General features: G+C 43.6%; 1 protein-coding gene across 1 annotated transcript in view; it reads right to left on the minus strand.

The window, feature by feature from the left end:
• Positions 1 to 2,140: 2,140 nt before the first annotated feature.
• Positions 2,141 to 19,432, minus strand: part of SMPDL3A (sphingomyelin phosphodiesterase acid like 3A) — a 201,189-nt gene continuing 183,897 nt past the window's right edge. The window contains exon 8 of the mRNA XM_086926715.1: positions 2,141 to 3,693. Within this exon, the coding sequence (XP_086782841.1) occupies positions 3,388 to 3,693 (306 nt within the window). The 3' untranslated portion in view covers positions 2,141 to 3,387. The remainder of the gene's footprint in view (positions 3,694 to 19,432) is intronic.

Raw genomic sequence — 19,432 nt, forward strand, 5'->3', positions numbered from 1 at the left:
TATCGTCTAGTATAGTTAGTGTTTATCCTTCCCCCTTTCCCGCTTTCTCATCATGTCTTCATTCTACCAGCAGTCGGTAGAATTCACCTAGAAGTCGGTAGAATTCGCTTGGGATCCTTGGGGGCTAATTATATTTATGCATCCGTGACATAACCATTATACAACGATGATGTCATGTGCTGGCTCTATTTGTTTGAGCATTTCCATTTTTTGCTCACCGCCACTGTGATTCTTACTGTAGCTGCAGTGTTATCCACTTGTCTTGTGCAGGACGTTTGAGCCATTGTGTTTAAATGTAGATGAATAATTTTATGTGTCCATCCATTTACTAATGTTAATTTCATTATTAGGATCCCCTTCATCCAATAATTATACTTTCACCCATAACTACTACGTGAAGAGTTCACCTTCAGTGTTCTTGCTGCATGGATAGAGCCTCCATTGTTGTAAGTATACCACTGTAAATTGAGTACGTTGCTAAGTTCGATCATGACCCTATTCCAACAAACAGTAAGAAATCATGTGACCAATGTATGTCTATCATGTTTTTCCATTTTAAAAGATACAGTCTCAATTTGATGTACTGAGAAGTGATCCAACTTCAGCCTAAATATAGAAGCTCGATTGAGTGCTTCATAAATATAGGGGGTTGCCCTCAATGACCCATTCACAATGGTCTTTCCCAGAGTCAGATACTGTACAATCGCCAGACGTTATTTTGCTCATCAATGGCCTTGAGTGTACAAATTATTAGTCATGGTCAGTCATTAAGTAAGGAATAATGTTCTGAATAAATAAAAGGTTTTCTTGCTATTCTGTTATATTTTTGGTTAATATGCTGAAACGATTTTATGAATGTTTAGATAACATGTATATTCTTTTACAACTATATTTCAGGAATTAAACTGTGTCTCCTGAAGAAGGCGGTCCTCTGCCGAAACGCGCGTCGAGTTTTTATGCTGTTTTCATTAATTATGTGATTATTCCTATGTTTTTGTCAATATATTCTTTTACTTTGTGGAATATGAGTTTTATGTTAATTGTCTATTGTAATTGTATGTAATTTTGACAAGAAATTTTAATATCCATCATATTGTTTGGCCTTTTGGTCATTTCTAATATGATTTTTAAATATACTGAATAAAAATATACTTTTTATATAAATTTGATAACCTTTTTCGATTGTTCCTTCTTGATCACTGGTCTGACCTAATTGTCCACTCACACACTTAGATGTCCTAGGACTTTTTCTCGCACCTGCAGGGCAGCAAGTCACCTTGCTGCGCTGCACAACTGGGAAATGGTAGGAATGCACAGTATGTATCTAATACGGCGCATTCATGTCTTTTACACTTGCGTTGGTGCCCTTTTGGCAGCCTAGTGCCAATGCAGGCACACTTGCACAATGGTGTAAGGGGGCCTCCTTTGCATGCAGGATTGTTTTAGTACAGGAAGGGGCACCTTCCTGCACCAAAACAATCCTTAGAGGCTTTTTCTTCTTTCTATTCGTGCCGCAGCATACAGCAAACATAGAAAGAGGAAACACCGAGGATAAATAACTCCTCATGAGATTTTGGCGCGTTTCCAGTTTTACAAGTCCTTGTAAATCTGGGAATACGTAAAAAACATGGCAGTTCTGAGGGAACCCCCACCGAAACACCCATGGGAAGCCTCCCTTGTGCAGAATAAGGCCATGCAGCGACTTGCTCTGTGTTGCCCTACTCCCGATTTTTGAAGCCACGCAAATTGGCTTTGGGTGGCTTCATAAGTCTGACTTAGAGGCATGCGTCATGCATGTACCACTTCAGTGATGCAAACATAACACAAGCCTCTCATGAATATGCCCCTAAGGCTGCATTTAGTGTTTGACCTGTTTTTGTGGCGGAATATCCTGTCCGCCCAACACTAAATAAGGCCCTAATGTAATGTAAGGTGGATTTGCAGAACACTGCATGTCAACTGTCAGGGTGTCCAGGTGCTAAGTAGGTGAGTTTAGGGGTGTGGTGAGGCTGGGCATAAATACAGGCAGTCTCACTGGTCCCGCAAGAAGACTAATTGAATAGCTTGAATGCCCTGGTGTGCTGGGGGAGGTCGTTTCAAGATTTGGTGGCTTGGTAGGAGAATGATTGATCTTACATTCTTTTTTTAAAATTTATTTATTTATTTAATGCGATTTTATATAGCTCAAACTTTACCCGAAGGTGTCAGAGTGCTTTACATAAGAACCAGTTTGCAAAACATAAGGACTTAGGATTACATGCGTTACATAAACGATACACACAGTAAAAAATTGCAAATGTACAAGATGTAAAGTCACACAAAGAAGAGACTGATTATTATAGTTATGTCTATATACATAGGGAAGGGATATGAATGGATATACTCTAAGAGTCACATAGGAATGGTAGATAGTACAAAGGTCTACTGCATATACTAGTGATTAGAGTTATCTCTATATACATAGGGAAGGGATATGAATGGATATACTCTAAGAGTCACATAGGAATAGTAGAGTACAAAGGTCTACTGCATATACTAGTGATTAGAGTTATCTCTATATACAGAAAAGAAGAGTTCCATTAAGTGGGGTCGGAGGGGGATGCAATCACAGCACCAAAGGGAGGGACAGAGAAGGGCAGGAAAGTGAGACAAACGAGAGAGGGAAGCAGATAGTAATGAGTAAGACAGTGAGGAGTGTGTCAGAGGCAACAGGAGAGACAATAGAAAGGTCGCTAGGACAGAGGGGAGGTCAGAGATCGCTAAAATGGCGGAGGAGAAAGGTAGAAGAAGAAGCAAGTCATAAAAAGAAAATGATGGAGAGCACAAAGGTCCAAGTCCGAAAGTCCAGGAAGAGGGCTGACATAGCCAGCAAGTCTAGGGGGAGAAAGGCAGTCCGCAGCAAAGTCACAGCCTCATCGTTCATGAGGAGCTGGGGCAGAGGAGTTCAATCCGGAGACCAGGGGGTCAGGGAAGAAAGACCACAGGCGCCAAGGCAGGTTGCAGGTTGTGTGTGCGAGTGAGAGTCATGCAGAGCGAAGTTGTCTGGTGGATTGCTGGAAGTGAAGCCGGTGATTGAGGTATGCAAGTCCAGTGTTGAGTAGTGACTTGAATGTGTGTATTGTAATCACCCAAATTGTCCTAAATGTCTACTGTAAGTGCCATTAGCAGCGTACTCCTTTTGAATGTACTTTGTGGTTTGCATTAAGAAAACTTACAGTTAGATTTCACTGTAAAGCTGCAGTCCTAAATTTCAAGTGTACTTTCGTTTTAGAAAGTTAAACTCAACCAGATTAAAACATAAACAAATCTCTTTTTGCAACAATTACAAGGCAGAAACAATGCATGCTTCTAGGTGAATGTAGAGCCCCCATTGGTTGCACTGGGCAGTCAAGGCCCTCCACGGTTGATGCAACTAACATAGGAGGTCTCATCCAAGCACTGAATGGCGCACAGCTGGTTGATCTTGCATTGTCTGTTACAGCCGACATGGTCATCAAAACTCACAAGATAGTGTTTGTAGTACATTGCAAACTGCTGGCTGCGGGAGTCCGTGAATTGTTTGCTAAGGCCATAGAGATTTCCTGGACGCAAGTCTTCAATGTCGTAAGCTTTCGTCATAAGATATTCTAGCTTCCATTGTGGGTCCTTTTTTATGTTGGCTTCCGTCAGATTCAAATAATACTGCCAAATATCCTGAAACATTTAGAAATAATGATGTTATTAGGCAGCAACAATTTCAGGTATCTCATCACAGTGACTCGTCCTATACCTACAACCCAGCACCCCTAATTGAGATTGATGCAACACCATCTTGCTGGCAATTCATCAGTCATTAGAAAGAGGGGTGCTGCATGCAAAGACGCAATATACGACTTGTATCCCTTGCATAGGTTTGGAGTGTGGGTAAGCATGAAATAGAACGCAGAACAACAAAAATGGTAAATGGTAAATTCTTCAGACCACAGCCTAGGGTTCATGGGCCACCATCTCTGAATAAGTGTTGCTTTTGATCAGAAATATACAGACTTGAAATAAAGCATTCCCATTATAAAATTCTTGCCATATAAGCACAACAGATAAATTATATTAACAATTAACTCAGATAGGCCAGCTATATGTGATCTCTAAGAAGAATACTTTTGGTGACAACCAGCTTTAAAAATCCTTTTCACCTAACATGTTCCCAAGAAAGTTTTTAGATTAATGGCTTACACCAAGTTCTCAAATCCAAGTTAGCGGAAGCCTTTTATTTCGAATTTGAACCAACAAGGCAGTTTTGCTCAAAAGAGCAAATAGATCTTTATGTTCCCTTTTACTACCATCCCCCCTCACCTACTGAACTCTTGTCACCATTCTTTACTTCCTCTTTCCTTTTTGGAGAATCCAAGTTGAACTTACCCCTCCCTTCATTTTCCCCCAGGGTTTACATTCCTCTACCCCCTTCATTCCTGCTCGCTTCTACTTATTCCCACCCTCCTTTTACATTTCTTTTCCATTTGATTCTGTTGTGCGGGGTAACTGACCATCTTATGTCACTCTAACTGCCTCTTTGTTCCTTTGTTTAACCCTGTGATTCTCATTTAACCCATTCCTTGATAGTTTTGGACTATAGTGGGACCGGTTTTCCCTCACCTTTTGGTTTTTGTTTTCTCTCTCAAATCCTCCCCTGCCACCTGCCACCATGTTATGTTACAAAACCTCTTTTCACTCAGTATACCATTCTTGCCCTCTCTACATTAAGGTTGACTTTACAAATCAAAAAAGGACAACAACATCTCTATATTATTTTTCATTTCCTCTTCTCTGAAAGACTACAGTCTTTCAACTCGCTCTTTCTTATCAGTCATTGAAAGTTCTAGGACTTTTTTTTCCCATCATTGGATCCGTGATTTGTTGTCTCAATTTTATTTCTAATTAAAAATACATTTTATCGAGAGGAGGCAAGATGGCCGCGGGTGGGGTGCTGTGAGCAGTCGCACCGAACCTCTCTCCTATCTGTCGGCTACATCATGACAGAGCTGGACTTATAATGATGGTGTCAGACCCTGCGGATGGCTACTGACATTGACCGCACGATAATTGGACTCGGTACCGGGAAATGTATAGTTTACAGCTCCGTACAGCCAGCTATTAATTTGCTCGCTAACAAGGTAGTGGCTGATTTCAGCAGATTTTCTAAGAGTCTGAGAAGGCTTACAAACAGACTGCTGTGGCAAGTAAAAAGCTTTTCACTACTTAGAATCCAAGAGTTAAGCTGCATGCGGAGATCAACAATGCCCCCAAGATCTGCGAAAACTGATAACTTGAAAGCCAAAGAGGGGAGCGAGAGCAGTAAATCAGCCCCCATGGAACCAGAGACTCCCGCAGCACTGAGGACACAGCTGGCAGCGAAGAACCCAGGTGCCATAAGGAAAGTGGTGGTCCCTCCTGTAAAAAAGAAGCTGGATCATAAAGGGAAACCGCTGGGCGGTGAGGAGAGCGCTACGGCGAAAGGACGCGCTAATACAGCTGAAAATCCTGCGAGCGGAAAGAATAAAGGAATCCCCCTCAGACAGCCCACCTTACCGGAATCTTTTACTCGACCAGCCAGCTTAGAGACAGCCGGCCTGGCGATCACAGCAGGGCCCCCCCGACAATGCAGAAGCGGAGCCTGTCAGCCATCGGAACGTCCTTGAGGACGCAACGGTAGCAGCGAAGACCGGAGCTGGAAACGTGGCAGACGCTGAGACGACGGTTGCTAGGCAACCCCTCGCGGCAAACCTCATTCTCGAGCATAACGCTGAAAGTGGCACAGAGGAGAAAACAGTGGAGAATGCGGGACAGAGGGTTGTACAAAGCGACGGTAAGAAGCGAGAGAAGGGGACACTGCAGAAGATGGTGTTTGCAGATGGAAATATTGTGGATGGAGAACGGAAAACGGTAAGGGGGAGCCAAGGGGGCATGAAAAAGAAAACGGAAAAGAAAACGAAAATGCAGACATGTTACATGCAATCATGCAGGTGGAGGCAGAAATACGGGCTAAACCCCCTAACTCCTCATGGGGGAGCTCTGTTAACCTGGTGGCTGAGAAAGTAGATGTTGTTTACCCCAGGGAAAAGGAAGATGTATGCTCGTTGGAGGGGGATCACTTTTTCTCAGTTAATGAGGACTCTGACTCTGTGCAACAAGAAGGGGAGATTACAGAAGAAGAGGGAGAAAAGGAGGAGGATGAAGACGATGACGAAGTTGAGGAGGAAGAGGATTCATGGTCGGCCTCTCCTTCTTCAGGAACGGACATAGGCAAAGAGTCTACTCAAAAAAAGAAACAGCTAAGACATTGTAGGCATGAAAGAACGCCCACAAGATGTGCGGAGAGGAACCTGGATTGGGACTATTCGGCAACCTCACAGACATATCAGGAAGAGCAAGAAACAGGCCCAAGGCGAGATGAGGCACTAGGAATGGTCTTTGATATGCTGAAACAAATACAGACTGAAGCAAGATCTACAAGTCGCAAAACAAGACAAGACTTTAAGAAGATTCAAAATACGCTCCGGGAAACAAATAAACTGTATGAAGGTCTGGCGGGGAGAGTAGCTGAAGTAGAGGAAAGAACAGGCAAGATAGAGGATGACTTCCGCAGCTTCAGTGATTTTAAAACACAACAGGAAAAGAAGGCAGATGATTTTCTTTGGAAAATGGAGGATTTTGAAAATCGTCAAAGACGCAATAACATTCGCATTTTGGGGGTGGCAGAAGGGCTTGAAGGGCAGGACACTAGGGGCTTTGTGGTCAAACTATTAAAGGGTGCGTTTCCTGAATCCCAGTGGCAGTGGGAGGCAGAGATTCAGAGGGCGCACAGGTTCCCCTTTGTCCAGCGTAAAACATATGGAGCCGAAGGAGGCTCTAATGCATCACTCCCCAGAGCAATATTAGTTTATGTTGGGAACTTTTTGCTCCGTGAAGAAATTATTCAGAAAGCCAGACCGGATAGTAAAAGAACTGTAGAGGGTGTCACCTTCTTCACAAGACCGGATTTTTGTCATGTGACGGTTGAGAGGAGGTGGAGGCTCAGGAAAATGATTCCACAGTTTCAGGCCTTGGGGTCTGAGGCATATTTGCTGTTCCCAGCTAGATTGAAAGTGATCACAAGGGGCAGAGTTAGGATGTTTATGTCAGAAATGAAAGCTCAAGAGTTTATCCAGGAGTTGGGAAAGGAGAAGAAATAAGAGATTGATCCAATTAATTGGTTGGAATATCAGGGTCTTATCTGAAAATGCATAGATAATAATATAGGAGAGACATGGAAAAAGATGGGAGAGGGGTGCGACTAACACATCCAGGAAGCGGCCACACATAGGTCATTGCTGACCTATTTGCCTGTAGGGAGGGGGGCAGGGAGGGAAGGGGAGGGGAGGGGGATGGGAGGGGAGGGGGTCAAAAAACCAACTGAGGTGTATAGTTTGGTTATGTTCTTTAGCACACATTGATTGCATTTATAGTTTGTTGTATGTATTTTTTTCCAAGAAGAGAAGGGTGGAGAATGATGGGAATGGAGGGAAAGTCGACCAAAGAAATAGCTGGGATACGAAGAAGGGTTTTTTTTACAAAGTGCAATGTCATGTAAGGTAGTCTCTATAAATGTTTGTGGATTAAATGATCCAAGGAAAAGGGCAAATGTAGCAGCCTATATTAGATCTTTACAAGTAGACCTGATATGCTTACAAGAAACGCATATTGAGGAAAAACAGATATATTTGATGAATCAATTGGGCTTTGATGTTCTTGCAGCTAGCAGGCAAGGATCTAGGACAAGAGGAGTTGCAATTCTTGGGAAAAGAAGGGAGGTGATAGTCAAAAGAAAGAAAGAGGACCAATGGGGGAGATGGGTCATAGCAGAATTATGTTTCAAAAGTCTCAGGTTAACATTGGTGACCGTATATGGCTCCACGGAGGATGATCCGGAGATATGGCAATTTATAGATACAGAACTAGCACAATGGCCCGAACCTGTTATTTGTTGTGGCGATTTCAACCTACATGACCCTACAAGCTCATTTATGAGTACAGGAGGGATGTATAGTGGTAGAAAGAAGAAGGTAAATAGGGCCATTTCTAATATGGTTTATAATAATCTTCTGGTGGATCCATGGCTGATGCAACATCCAATGTCAGATAGTAGCACCTTTTATTCAGCACCCCATCAGGTCTTGGTAAGATTAGACTATTTCTTAGTCTCAAAATCTTTGGTTATGGAGACACTGATTGAAAAACAACCAAGGATTATCTCCGATCATAGCCCACTTATATTAACAATCAAAGTTCCGCAAGTGACGCCAAAAAGATCAACATGGACTTTTGAGAGGAGTCTCCTTCAGGATGCTGAATATAGGAAGCATATGGAGGGATGGATTAGGGTTTTTTGGGAGATCAATCATGGTACCGCCTCTATTGGACAGACTTGGGATTGCTTCAAAGCAGGTGTGAGAGGAGAAACACTGTCTTATGTAGTGGCAAGACGGAAGAAGGAGAGATTAAAGAATGAGGCTATTCGGCAGAAGTTGTATATAGAGGAAGGGAAGTTAGCGGCTGCCGTAGAATCTAAAGTTAGCCTGGAGCATATACTGTTAAACCTGGTTGTATTGAAAGCAGAAGCTGTAGAAAGTTTGTCCAAAAAGATGGCTGAAAAATATACAGCTAAAAAAGAGGAAGCATACGAGTGCAGTGAAAAAGTAGGGCATATACTAGCAGTCAAAGTTAGACAACAGAGGGCAGCTGCAGAGATAAAGGAAATATTGGATCCACTGGATATCATTGTTACAGAACCGGATAAGATAAGGGATGTTTTTAGAATATTTTATGAAAAACTCTATACACGGGAAGGCACAGGGGGAATAGTGGAAATTAACAATTACCTTAAAGATGTAGTCCCATCACATCTTTCAGGAGAAGAAAGAGAAATGTTAGAATCTACTCTAGGCCTAGAGGAATTTACCGATGCATTGAGTAGTTTACCGTCAGGAAAGGCATCTGGACCTGATCAAATCCGGATTGAGTTTTATAAGGTATTTAGGGAGTGTTTACTGATCTATATGTTTGAGGTTATGTTGTATGTACAACAAGGGGATGTATGACGTTACTCCGCATACCGTTACAACTACCTACCATTACAACGCGACCATTACAACGCATAGCGCTTTGGGGTGCTGGATAGTGGTAAGTATAATTTACTATTCTAACTCCAGTCCCCGTGGACCCTAGGGAAGGTGTTGGATAGTAAATTATACTTATTCCCTATCCTAGAGCGCCCCCCAGCGCAATGCGTTGTAATGGTATGCGTTGTAAAAGTCGCGTTGTAATGGTAGTGCGGAGTAAAAAATGCGTTGTAACAGGTGCATACCACAACAAGGGGGGCAGGCACCGGATTCATGGGGAGGGGCAGATATAATTGTTATCGCTCAAAAAGAGAAGCCTTTAAATCTCCCTGGATCCTACAGGCCAATTACTCTGATGAATTCAGATGTAAAGGTATATTCGAAGATGTTGGCAAAAAGACTTGCAGGCTGTATAGAACATCTGGTGAGCCCATCACAGCACGGTTTTATACCCGGGAGGGGTACTACACAGCATATTAGGACAGTCATCACTATGTTTAATGCGGCAGAGGTTGCAGGCGATCCTATTTCAGCTCTCTTCCTAGACGCCGAGAAGGCATTTGATAGGGTCGCCTGGGACTATCTATGGGAGGTTATGAAGTGGTGTGGTATTGGGCCAGGATACATACAGGCTATACAAGCTTTATATAGAAACCCGGTCACAAAAATAAGAGTAAATGGAGGGCACTCAGATCTAGTACATATACAAAGAGGGACCAGACAGGGCTGCCCGTCTTCTCCATTGCTTTTTGCCTTATGCATAGAGCCACTACTTCGCAAACTAGAGGGAAACCCTGAGATTCAGTCTATGTCATTAAATGACAGTACCGTGAAAACCCTCGCTTATGCGGATGATGTTGCTATACTGACTCCCAACCCAGATATGGCTATGATAGGTATAGAAGCAGAGGCACAGGAATTTGGACTGGTCTCAGGTTACAGCCTAAATAAAACAAAGACTCAAAAAATCTTGAATAGGTTTGCAATTAGTCAGGATACTAGGGTGGTTAGCAGTGCAATATATTTAGGGATTGATATTTCCGCAAATTTGGAGGAGGTAGTCGAGTGTAACATCAAGCCATTGATTGCGAAGGTAAAAAGCGATTTGGAAAGGATAAACAACTTGCTCCTTTCACTGGTTGGCTGCACGAATGTGTTGAAAATGATGGTCTTACCCAAATTTTTGTATTTATTTAGGTCTATACCTCTAATTTTTTGAGAATAAATGGTTTAGTATGTTGGAGAATGTAGTTAATAGATTTATATGGGCCCAAGGAAAAACTCGTAGGGCTTTGTCAGGATCCGTCCACCCCCTCGCCAGAAGGGTGGATCGAGCAGAAGGTGCAAGCTAAAAAACCCTTGTTGGAAAACTTCATTGAGATTCCTAGTGACAGCGCTGCGGAGGTCTGCCATCTTGGGAGTGCGGAAGTCATTCCGTTTCCTGCGTGGCGGTTTACTTTGCAGTTGATCCGAGAGTGTCTGCATATCGCGCACACGCGCAATTCGCGCTGCGCACTTCAACTGAGGAAAATACCGGAGACGCGTGCTTACCTCACGCTCTCTTCAGAGAAAGTTCTTTTGACCAGAGTTTTTGTATACAAGGCTGCTGAACTGAAACCTTAAGGAAAGTAACAAGTTACGCTTTGTATTATAGAAAAAGACTTTTCCTAATTCGCCTTTTTCCCTTCAGTATTGTCAAAGCTGGAAGAATCCCGTCGTCGGAGTTCAGGAGAGAAGTTGTGTGGAGGAGTCAGATCTGGGGAAATACTTCAGTCAAGAGAAGTTCCCTCAAAGACCTTCAAGTAAGAGTAGTATTCTTAAGTTATCTGAGAGAAGTCTCAAGGCAATGAACTAAAGACGCGTTGGACTCACTTTGGCAAAGAAGCTGATGAGCGTTGTGTTGCGTCAAGAGCCTTACTGAGACATCTTGAGGAGAAAGACTTTGATTAAGAACTTGAATTTCCAAAAGGCGTCCAGAGAGTAAAATATGTGAGGAAAGACTACTCCCTGTGGAGTTTCCGGAATAGTCTCAGAGTTGAAAGACTTTTATATTCAGAGTTATAGACTTGAGTTTCACAGATCACAGAGTGTGTTCGAAGCATTGTTCTAGTCACGAAAATTCCAAAGACCAAAGTTCGTTCTTCCAGTGAACCAGTAGTAATTCTCCAGACATCACTTATAGAGAGTGGCTATCTTCCTAGTTTGCTTAGGTAAGACATAGAGGGCATAATAATAATAATAAGACAGAGTAACTAAAAAATGTTAAGTAGAGAGGGCTAAAGAATTGTCTTTTCCTTTGCAGCGAGTCCAACCTGAGGGCTATCGAAGCAAACCTGACGAGGAAGAAGTCTCTCTTGTTTTGTCTGTCCACTTCCCCTTTCCCTTGCTGGTGAGGACTGAAGACTGTTATATCTAAGCGGTCTTGGGTCTTGGCTAGAGGGGGACTGAGGAATTAGCGTCTGTTCCTGAGGGGGCCGAACCAGTGTATCCTTTACGGTTCTGACAGATTGAAGTGCCTGCCTCTATTGAGGAATCAGGTCCCCTCCCGGACAGAATGGCGGAAGGCTTCGATTTAAAAACCTTGAGTGAAGTTCTAGGAAGTATGCAGGTGCAGTTAAATAGTGCCTTAGAGGAGAATAAAGCCTTAAGGGAGGAAGTTAAAAGATCTAGTTTAGAAACCATGCAAATTCGTCAGAGGTTAGAAGGTCTAGTGACGACAGGGCCGTTACCTAGAACCGCTACACCACAGCAGTCATCCCCGTCGGGGGTTTCGACTCAAGTAATTCACTCTATTTCCCCAGTCATTCCTTTGGCAGCCCCAGAGAGGTATGGGGGGATCCGATGAAGGCCCAAATTTTTCTGACGCAGTGTTCCCTACACTTTTTGTGTCGTCCTGTAATATTCACAGACGATCAGGCTAAGGTAGCGTTCATATTGTCTTATCTGACGGGAGATGCGGCTGCTTGGTCCATGTCATTGGTCACCAAAAAAGATCCGATCCTAACCAATTACGAAAACTTCAAGGTGGAGTTTGCTCGAATTTTCGATCGACGATCTTGTGCTCAATCCACTGATAATGAGCTGTTGGACCTTAAGCAAGGAAATCGAGATTTGGTGGGATATTTGGCTAACTTTAATAAGTTGGTAGTGGAAACTAATTGGCCAGAGGAGAAAAGAGCGGCAATTTTCTACAGAGGCCTTCGGGACGAGTTGAAAGATGCTCTTGCTCAAATACCACAGCGTCCCACAGAGGTTTCCGCTCTCATAGACTTGGTGTTACAATTGGATCACAGATTAAATGAGCGGAAACATGAAAAAAGAAAGGACTTTCGACCTATACCTCCTCGATTTATCGAATGAGAAGTGATTCTCAAAAGAGTTCTGAGACAACGTCCGTAGAAGAGCCCATGCAAATTGGATCCGTTCGAGGTCCGTTGTCAAAGGAAGAAAAAGAGAGACGGAGAAACTCCCTGTTGTGCATTTATTGTGGAGGTTCTGGGCATTTTGTCAGAGAGTGTCCGAAAAGATTAAAGACATCGCAGCCAGTAAAAGATCGGCTTCGCCCGTAGAGAGAGTTGCACGGGTCGAAGCGTCAGAAAAGTCAACTCCAGAATCTCAGCATATTATGAATACCCTCCAGTCGGCTGCTCCACATTTAATCGCGACTTTTGTGGTGAAATTTCGAGATCAAGAAATCAAAGAGGTATCTGTCATGATTGACTCAGGAGCAACAGGCAATTTTTGTGATTTAAAATATGCCAGACGGCATGGCATTCAGTTTGTAAAGAAGGTTGCTCCAGAACCTGTGCGAGCAGTGGATGGCACCAACTTGTCCTCGGGGCCCATCACTCATGAAACAGAGCTAATTCGATTAACAGGTTTAAAAGGGCATTCAGAGTATATCACCTTTAACTTGATCGACGCTCCGCAGTTCCAGTTGATATTGGGACTTCCTTGGCTAACAGAACACAATCCAAGAATCGATTGGAGTCGAAGGACAATTGAAATGACTTCACCTTATTGTGTCGAACATTGCTTTGGTAAGGAGAAGGTTCCAGAAGAGGAGTCACAGGTCAAGATTTTAGCCTCTGTTCATCCGGCCCAAATCTGTGCAGTGGAAGTTAAGTCAATTCCAGCTGAGTATCAAGACTTAGCAACGGTGTTCGATAAAAAGAAAGCAGAAACCCTTCCTCCGCATCGACCCTACGACTGCAAAATTGACATCGAGCCTGGAGCAATTTTGCCCTGCAGTCGAATCTATGCGCTCACAGAGACGGAGAATCGTTTCCTGAAGGAATATCTAGACAAATACTTGGCCAATGGATTTATTCGACCCTCACAGTCTCCGGTCTCCTCGCCTCTTTTTTTTATTCCGAAACGGGATGGAGATCTGCGGGCTTGTATTGATTACAGAGCCTTAAATCAAGTAACTGTCAAGAATCGGTACCCGCTCCCCTTAATCTCAGTGCTGTTGGACCAGGTCAAGAATGCTAAAGTCTATACCAAGTTGGACCTTAGGGGAGCATACCATCTCATTAGAGTGGCCTCAGGAGATGAGTGGAAGACAGCGTTTCGGACTCGATATGGATTATTCGAATATCAGGTGATGCCATATGGCCTTTGTAATGCTCCTGCAGCCTTCCAACATTTCGTAAATGACGTGTTGGGGGAGTTTTTGGATCGAGTGGCAGTGGTTTACATTGATGATATTTTGATCTTCTCCAACAGTTTGGAAGAGCACATTCCTCATGTAAGAGCAATCTTGAGTAAGTTATTGGAGAATCACCTTTACGTCAAGCTGGAAAAGTGTGCCTTCCATGTCACCAGAGTAGAGTTTTTGGGTTTTGTGTTATCCCCTGAAGGAGTGAGCATGGATGTCACGAAGATCAAAGCAGTCCAGGACTGGCCCTCTCCCAAGTCGGTAAAAGAAGTGCAGAGTTTCTTGGGATTCTCGAACTTTTACAGGAGATTTATCTCAGATTTTTCACAGAAGGTGACCCCCATTACTCGACTCTTAAAAAAGGGAGTCAAGTTTGAATGGAAGGAAGAAGCAGAGGAGGCTTTTCAATTTCTGAAGGATTCATTTACTCAAGCTCCCATACTGTTGCATCCGCGAACCGAAGACCCCTTCTATGTAGAAGCAGACGCTTCTGACCTTGCCATTGGAGGAATTTTGTCACAGCGGCATCCTGATACTGGTCAGTTACATCCGGTGGCGTATTACTCTCGCAAGCTCAATCCTCCTGAGTGTAATTATTCAATCGCTGACAAGGAGCTTTTGGCTGTAAAGAGTGCCTTTGTGGAATGGCGCCATTATTTGATGGGAGCGAGGCATAAAGTAACTGTTTTTACGGATCACAGAAATTTACAGTTCCTCAAGTCAGCCCGAACCTTAACCGCCAGACAATTACGATGGTCATTGTTTTTTGCGGACTTTGATTTCGTCATTACCTTTCGCCCTGGAAGGAGTAATGCCAAGGCGGATGCGTTGTCAAGGATAGATTCAACCACCTCAGAGAAAACAGGAAGAGAGGAACAGAGCATCATTCCGGAGGAAAAGATTGTTATGGTAACCACGGCAAGTGATCTGCGCGACAAGGTGCAGGAAAGTATGTCCATTCAAGAAATGCAAGATTGGTCTCAGGAAGAGCAGGGTCGAGAAATCAGAGATGGGTTGCCATATCAAGATCAGCGTTTGTTTCTACCGACATCAGAGCTCCGAGAAAAGGCGTTAGAATCTTGTCATGATCATCTGTTGGCAGGACATAAAGGAATTCTCAAGACCACAGAATTGGTGGAGAGGAACTTTTGGTGGCCTGACATGAGACCGCAGATCCGGCATTATGTAACTTCTTGTGAGAGGTGTTTGCGAGGAAAAGCTGATAGGAGATCACCTCAGGGGAAGTTAAGGCCACTACCGGTGCCACCTCACCCCTGGCATACGGTGTCAATGGATTTGATAGTGGAACTACCCTCTAGTTTAGGCTACACTGTAGTTTTAGTGTTTGTCGATGTATTCTCTAAAATGGCACATTTTATCCCTTTGAAGAAGGTTTCTAATGCACCCACTTTGGCACAGCTTTTTTCCCAGCATGTTGTGCGGTTGCATGGAATTCCCAAGGTCCTGGTTTCGGATAGGGGAACTCAGTTTGTTTCGCATTTCTGGAAGGCCTTTACCCACAGATTAGGAATAGACACTCGGTTTTCTACAAGCTACCATCCAGAAACAGATGGCCAAACGGAAAGAGTGAATCAGGAACTGGAGCAGTACTTGCGACTATACCTATTGGATCAAAAGATGGAATGGTCTGAGATGGTGTGGGCAGCAGAGTTTGCTTATAATAACTCCGTTCACTCTTCCACTGGTTATTCGCCTTTCTACATAAATTATGGTAGACACCCTACTTTGATTGTAGAAAAAGAAGAGAGTTCAGTTCCTGCAGTGGATGATATAGTCTCTAGAGTGCAGAGGTCCCTTGCCCAAGTTAAAGAAAAGCTGTCCAAGGCCAAGGAATCTTATAAAAAACATGCAGATAAAGGGAGGAGAGAAGATCCAGTTTTTTGCCCTGGAGAAAAGGTGTGGTTGTCCACAAAAAATTTGAAGTTAAAAGCTAATCGAAAATTCCAACCCCGTTTTTTAGGGCCCTTTACAGTGGAGAAAATGTTAGGACCTGTAACGGTTAGGCTACACCTACCCTCTTCTCTGAAAATTCACCCCACCTTTCATGTCTCTTTAATTAAGAAAAGTCCAGAGCATTTGAGAGTAGGCTTAACTCCTAAGTCAGTGCAGGTAGATGGTGAGGAAGAGTTTGAAGTACACAAAATCCTAGACTCAAGGTTCAGAAGAGGCACACTATACTATCTGGTTGACTGGAAGAATTTTGGTCCAGAGGAAAGATCTTGGGAGCCAAGTGACAATATACATGCCCCCAGGTTGCTCAGAGACTTCCATAAACTTCATCCTTCAAAACCCCGGCTAGGGAGAGCATCCTTGGTGGGAGGTACTGTCAGGATCCGTCCACCCCCTCGCCAGAAGGGTGGATCGAGCAGAAGGTGCAAGCTAAAAAACCCTTGTTGGAAAACTTCATTGAGATTCCTAGTGACAGCGCTGCGGAGGTCCGCCATCTTGGGAGTGCGGAAGTCATTCCGTTTCCTGCGTGGCGGTTTACTTTGCAGTTGATCCGAGAGTGTCTGCATATCGCGCACGCGCGCAATTCGCGCTGCGCACTTCAACTGAGGAAAATACCGGAGACGCGTGCTTACCTCACGCTCTCTTCAGAGAAAGTTCTTTTGACCAGAGTTTTTGTATACAAGGCTGCTGAACTGAAACCTTAAGGAAAGTAACAAGTTACGCTTTGTATTATAGAAAAAGACTTTTCCTAATTCGCCTTTTTCCCTTCAGTATTGTCAAAGCTGGAAGAATCCCGTCGTCGGAGTTCAGGAGAGAAGTTGTGTGGAGGAGTCAGAGCTGGGGAAATACTTCAGTCAAGAGAAGTTCCCTCAAAGACCTTCAAGTAAGAGTAGTATTCTTAAGTTATCTGAGAGAAGTCTCAAGGCAATGAACTAAAGACGCGTTGGACTCACTTTGGCAAAGAAGCTGATGAGCGTTGTGTTGCGTCAAGAGCCTTACTGAGACATCTTGAGGAGAAAGACTTTGATTAAGAACTTGAATTTCCAAAAGGCGTCCAGAGAGTAAAATATGTGAGGAAAGACTACTCCCTGTGGAGTTTCCGGAATAGTCTCAGAGTTGAAAGACTTTTATATTCAGAGTTATAGACTTGAGTTTCACAGATCACAGAGTGTGTTCGAAGCATTGTTCTAGTCACGAAAATTCCAAAGACCAAAGTTCGTTCTTCCAGTGAACCAGTAGTAATTCTCCAGACATCACTTATAGAGAGTGGCTATCTTCCTAGTTTGCTTAGGTAAGACATAGAGGGCATAATAATAATAATAAGACAGAGTAACTAAAAAATGTTAAGTAGAGAGGGCTAAAGAATTGTCTTTTCCTTTGCAGCGAGTCCAACCTGAGGGCTATCGAAGCAAACCTGACGAGGAAGAAGTCTCTCTTGTTTTGTCTGTCCACTTCCCCTTTCCCTTGCTGGTGAGGACTGAAGACTGTTATATCTAAGCGCTCTTGGGTCTTGGCTAGAGGGGGACTGAGGAATTAGCGTCTGTTCCTGAGGGGGCCGAACCAGTGTATCCTTTACGGTTCTGACAGGCTTATAAATTCATTACGTTGCCAAGGGATAGAGGGGGTTGGGGTGCACCGGACTTCAGGATGTATTATTTGGCTGCTGCTCTCCAGTATATGCAGGGACTAATAGGGGGAGGTGGAGGGTCATCAAAGTCTATTAATATGTCAATTGAAGCCTACATAGCGGTATTAGGACAGAATGCGGAGAACTGCTTTCTCTATTTTACAGACTTGGGTCAGCTTAGAAGACAGACGCATAAGACTCTTAGGGCGGCACTTATAATATGGAGTTCCTTTTTGAAGAAAACAGGAATGGGCAGGTTTAATAGATATACCAAAGTTTATAAAAATAAATCCTTCCCTGAAGATATTTTTGCTGATCATGTAGTGGCTGGTTGGGAAGATAAGGGGATACATCAAATTGGGGACTTAATAAACTCTGAGACTATGGTACAATTCGAGGATTTGGTGAATACATACAACATAAATAGAAGAGATTTTTTTAAATACCTTCAGATTAGGAGTTTTTTAAGAAACAAGCAAGGGGGGCCATTGGGTTTTCAACCTAATGAACTGATGGAAGGGATAATTGCGGGAGAGGAATATTCCATTAGGTTAATATATGCTGCCTTGGCAAAAAATAGACCAGATGATCTAGATAAGCATAGGGTTAAATGGGAGGAGAGAATAGAGGCTACTCCGGAAGTTTTTAATGAATCGCTGGAATTAGGTCGGACTATGCTTTGTTCTGCCCCTTTGCCAGCCCAACATTACAAAACCTTATTTTCATTGTATTATACTCCATCTAGGATTGCGAAGTGGGGGGGTACAGAGGGTATCACTTGTCCCAGATGTAACTCCACTGAGGCTGATATTGTCCACATGTTTGCTACATGTCCGCAGTTACATACATTAATTAAGGACATTGAACACTTCGTAGTTAATACACTAAGGATACAGATAACCTTTACAGTAAGTCTAATTATGTTGGGGGTCGATGAGGGAAATGCACAAATGGATTCGGGTGACGTAATGTTTTTGTTTATGGCAGCTGCTGTGTTTAGATTAATGTTAGCTAGAGTATGGCTAGTTCTCCAGTATTACATCTTTCATAGATTCACATGCTTGTATCTTCCCCGTCGTCATGGTGGGAGTCTCACGGTAACAGAATGACCAAGCAGTATCAGAGAAGAAAAACTGCATAGAAAATCCCCATAGGGGCTGTATTATTTGGTAACCAGACCATTTCTTTGTTTGGTCCAAAAGCCAGCCAATCAGCATTGCTGCCCTGCCCTCACACTCCCCAGCAGAAGCTTCCTGCCTCAGATTTCCAACCGCCTTCGTGTGAGAAAGGAGTCTCCCTGAGTTTTCTGTTCCTGTGTGAACTTTTGACCCTTTGGAATCTTACTTTCTATCTGCTGGATTAAGGTATTGTGTGTACTTATTTTTCCTCATGATGGCTGAAAGCTCTAAAAAGAGGCTGTTCAGGCCTTGCAGGTCCTGTGGGAAGGCCAGACTTTTCTCTGAGGACCCACATGAGGACTGCCTTTACTGTCTCTATCCTAAACACCTGGTGAAAGACTGTAAACTCTGTAGAAAATTTTCGGACAAAACTAAAAGAGACAGAGAGGCTAGATTACTGTTATGGCTTCAGAAGAAGAAGGCCACATCAGGCTCAGACTCTGAGGAGGAATCTTCTCATTCAACTCCCAAGAAAAGAAAGGCCTCTGTTTCTGTGGAGAGAGTAGAGTCTAAAATGGAGTAAATCTAAGGAGAAATCAACCTCATCTCTTCCTATTACTCCTCTGGTTAAGCAGTCAAGTCTTAAAGGGCATGGGTCTGCACCTTCGACCAGCTCCCTAGCTTCTGCTTCAAAACCTGTGGTGAAGACTTCAGCTCCGTCGACGACTTCACCGTCGACGACGACAGCTTCATCGACGATTGGATCTAAAGCTACGTCGACGGCTACGACGTCGACGACAACAACATCGACGAGTAAAATTTCACTGTCGACGAAAGGACCGTCGTCGACGACGACGACGACCCCGTCGACGACAGGTTCGATGTCGAGGATGTCGACGGGGGCCCCGTCTACGATGGTCGC

Source organism: Lissotriton vulgaris, chromosome 6 (assembly GCF_964263255.1).
Source record: "Lissotriton vulgaris chromosome 6, aLisVul1.2, whole genome shotgun sequence".
Lineage (NCBI taxonomy): Eukaryota > Metazoa > Chordata > Amphibia > Caudata > Salamandridae > Lissotriton > Lissotriton vulgaris.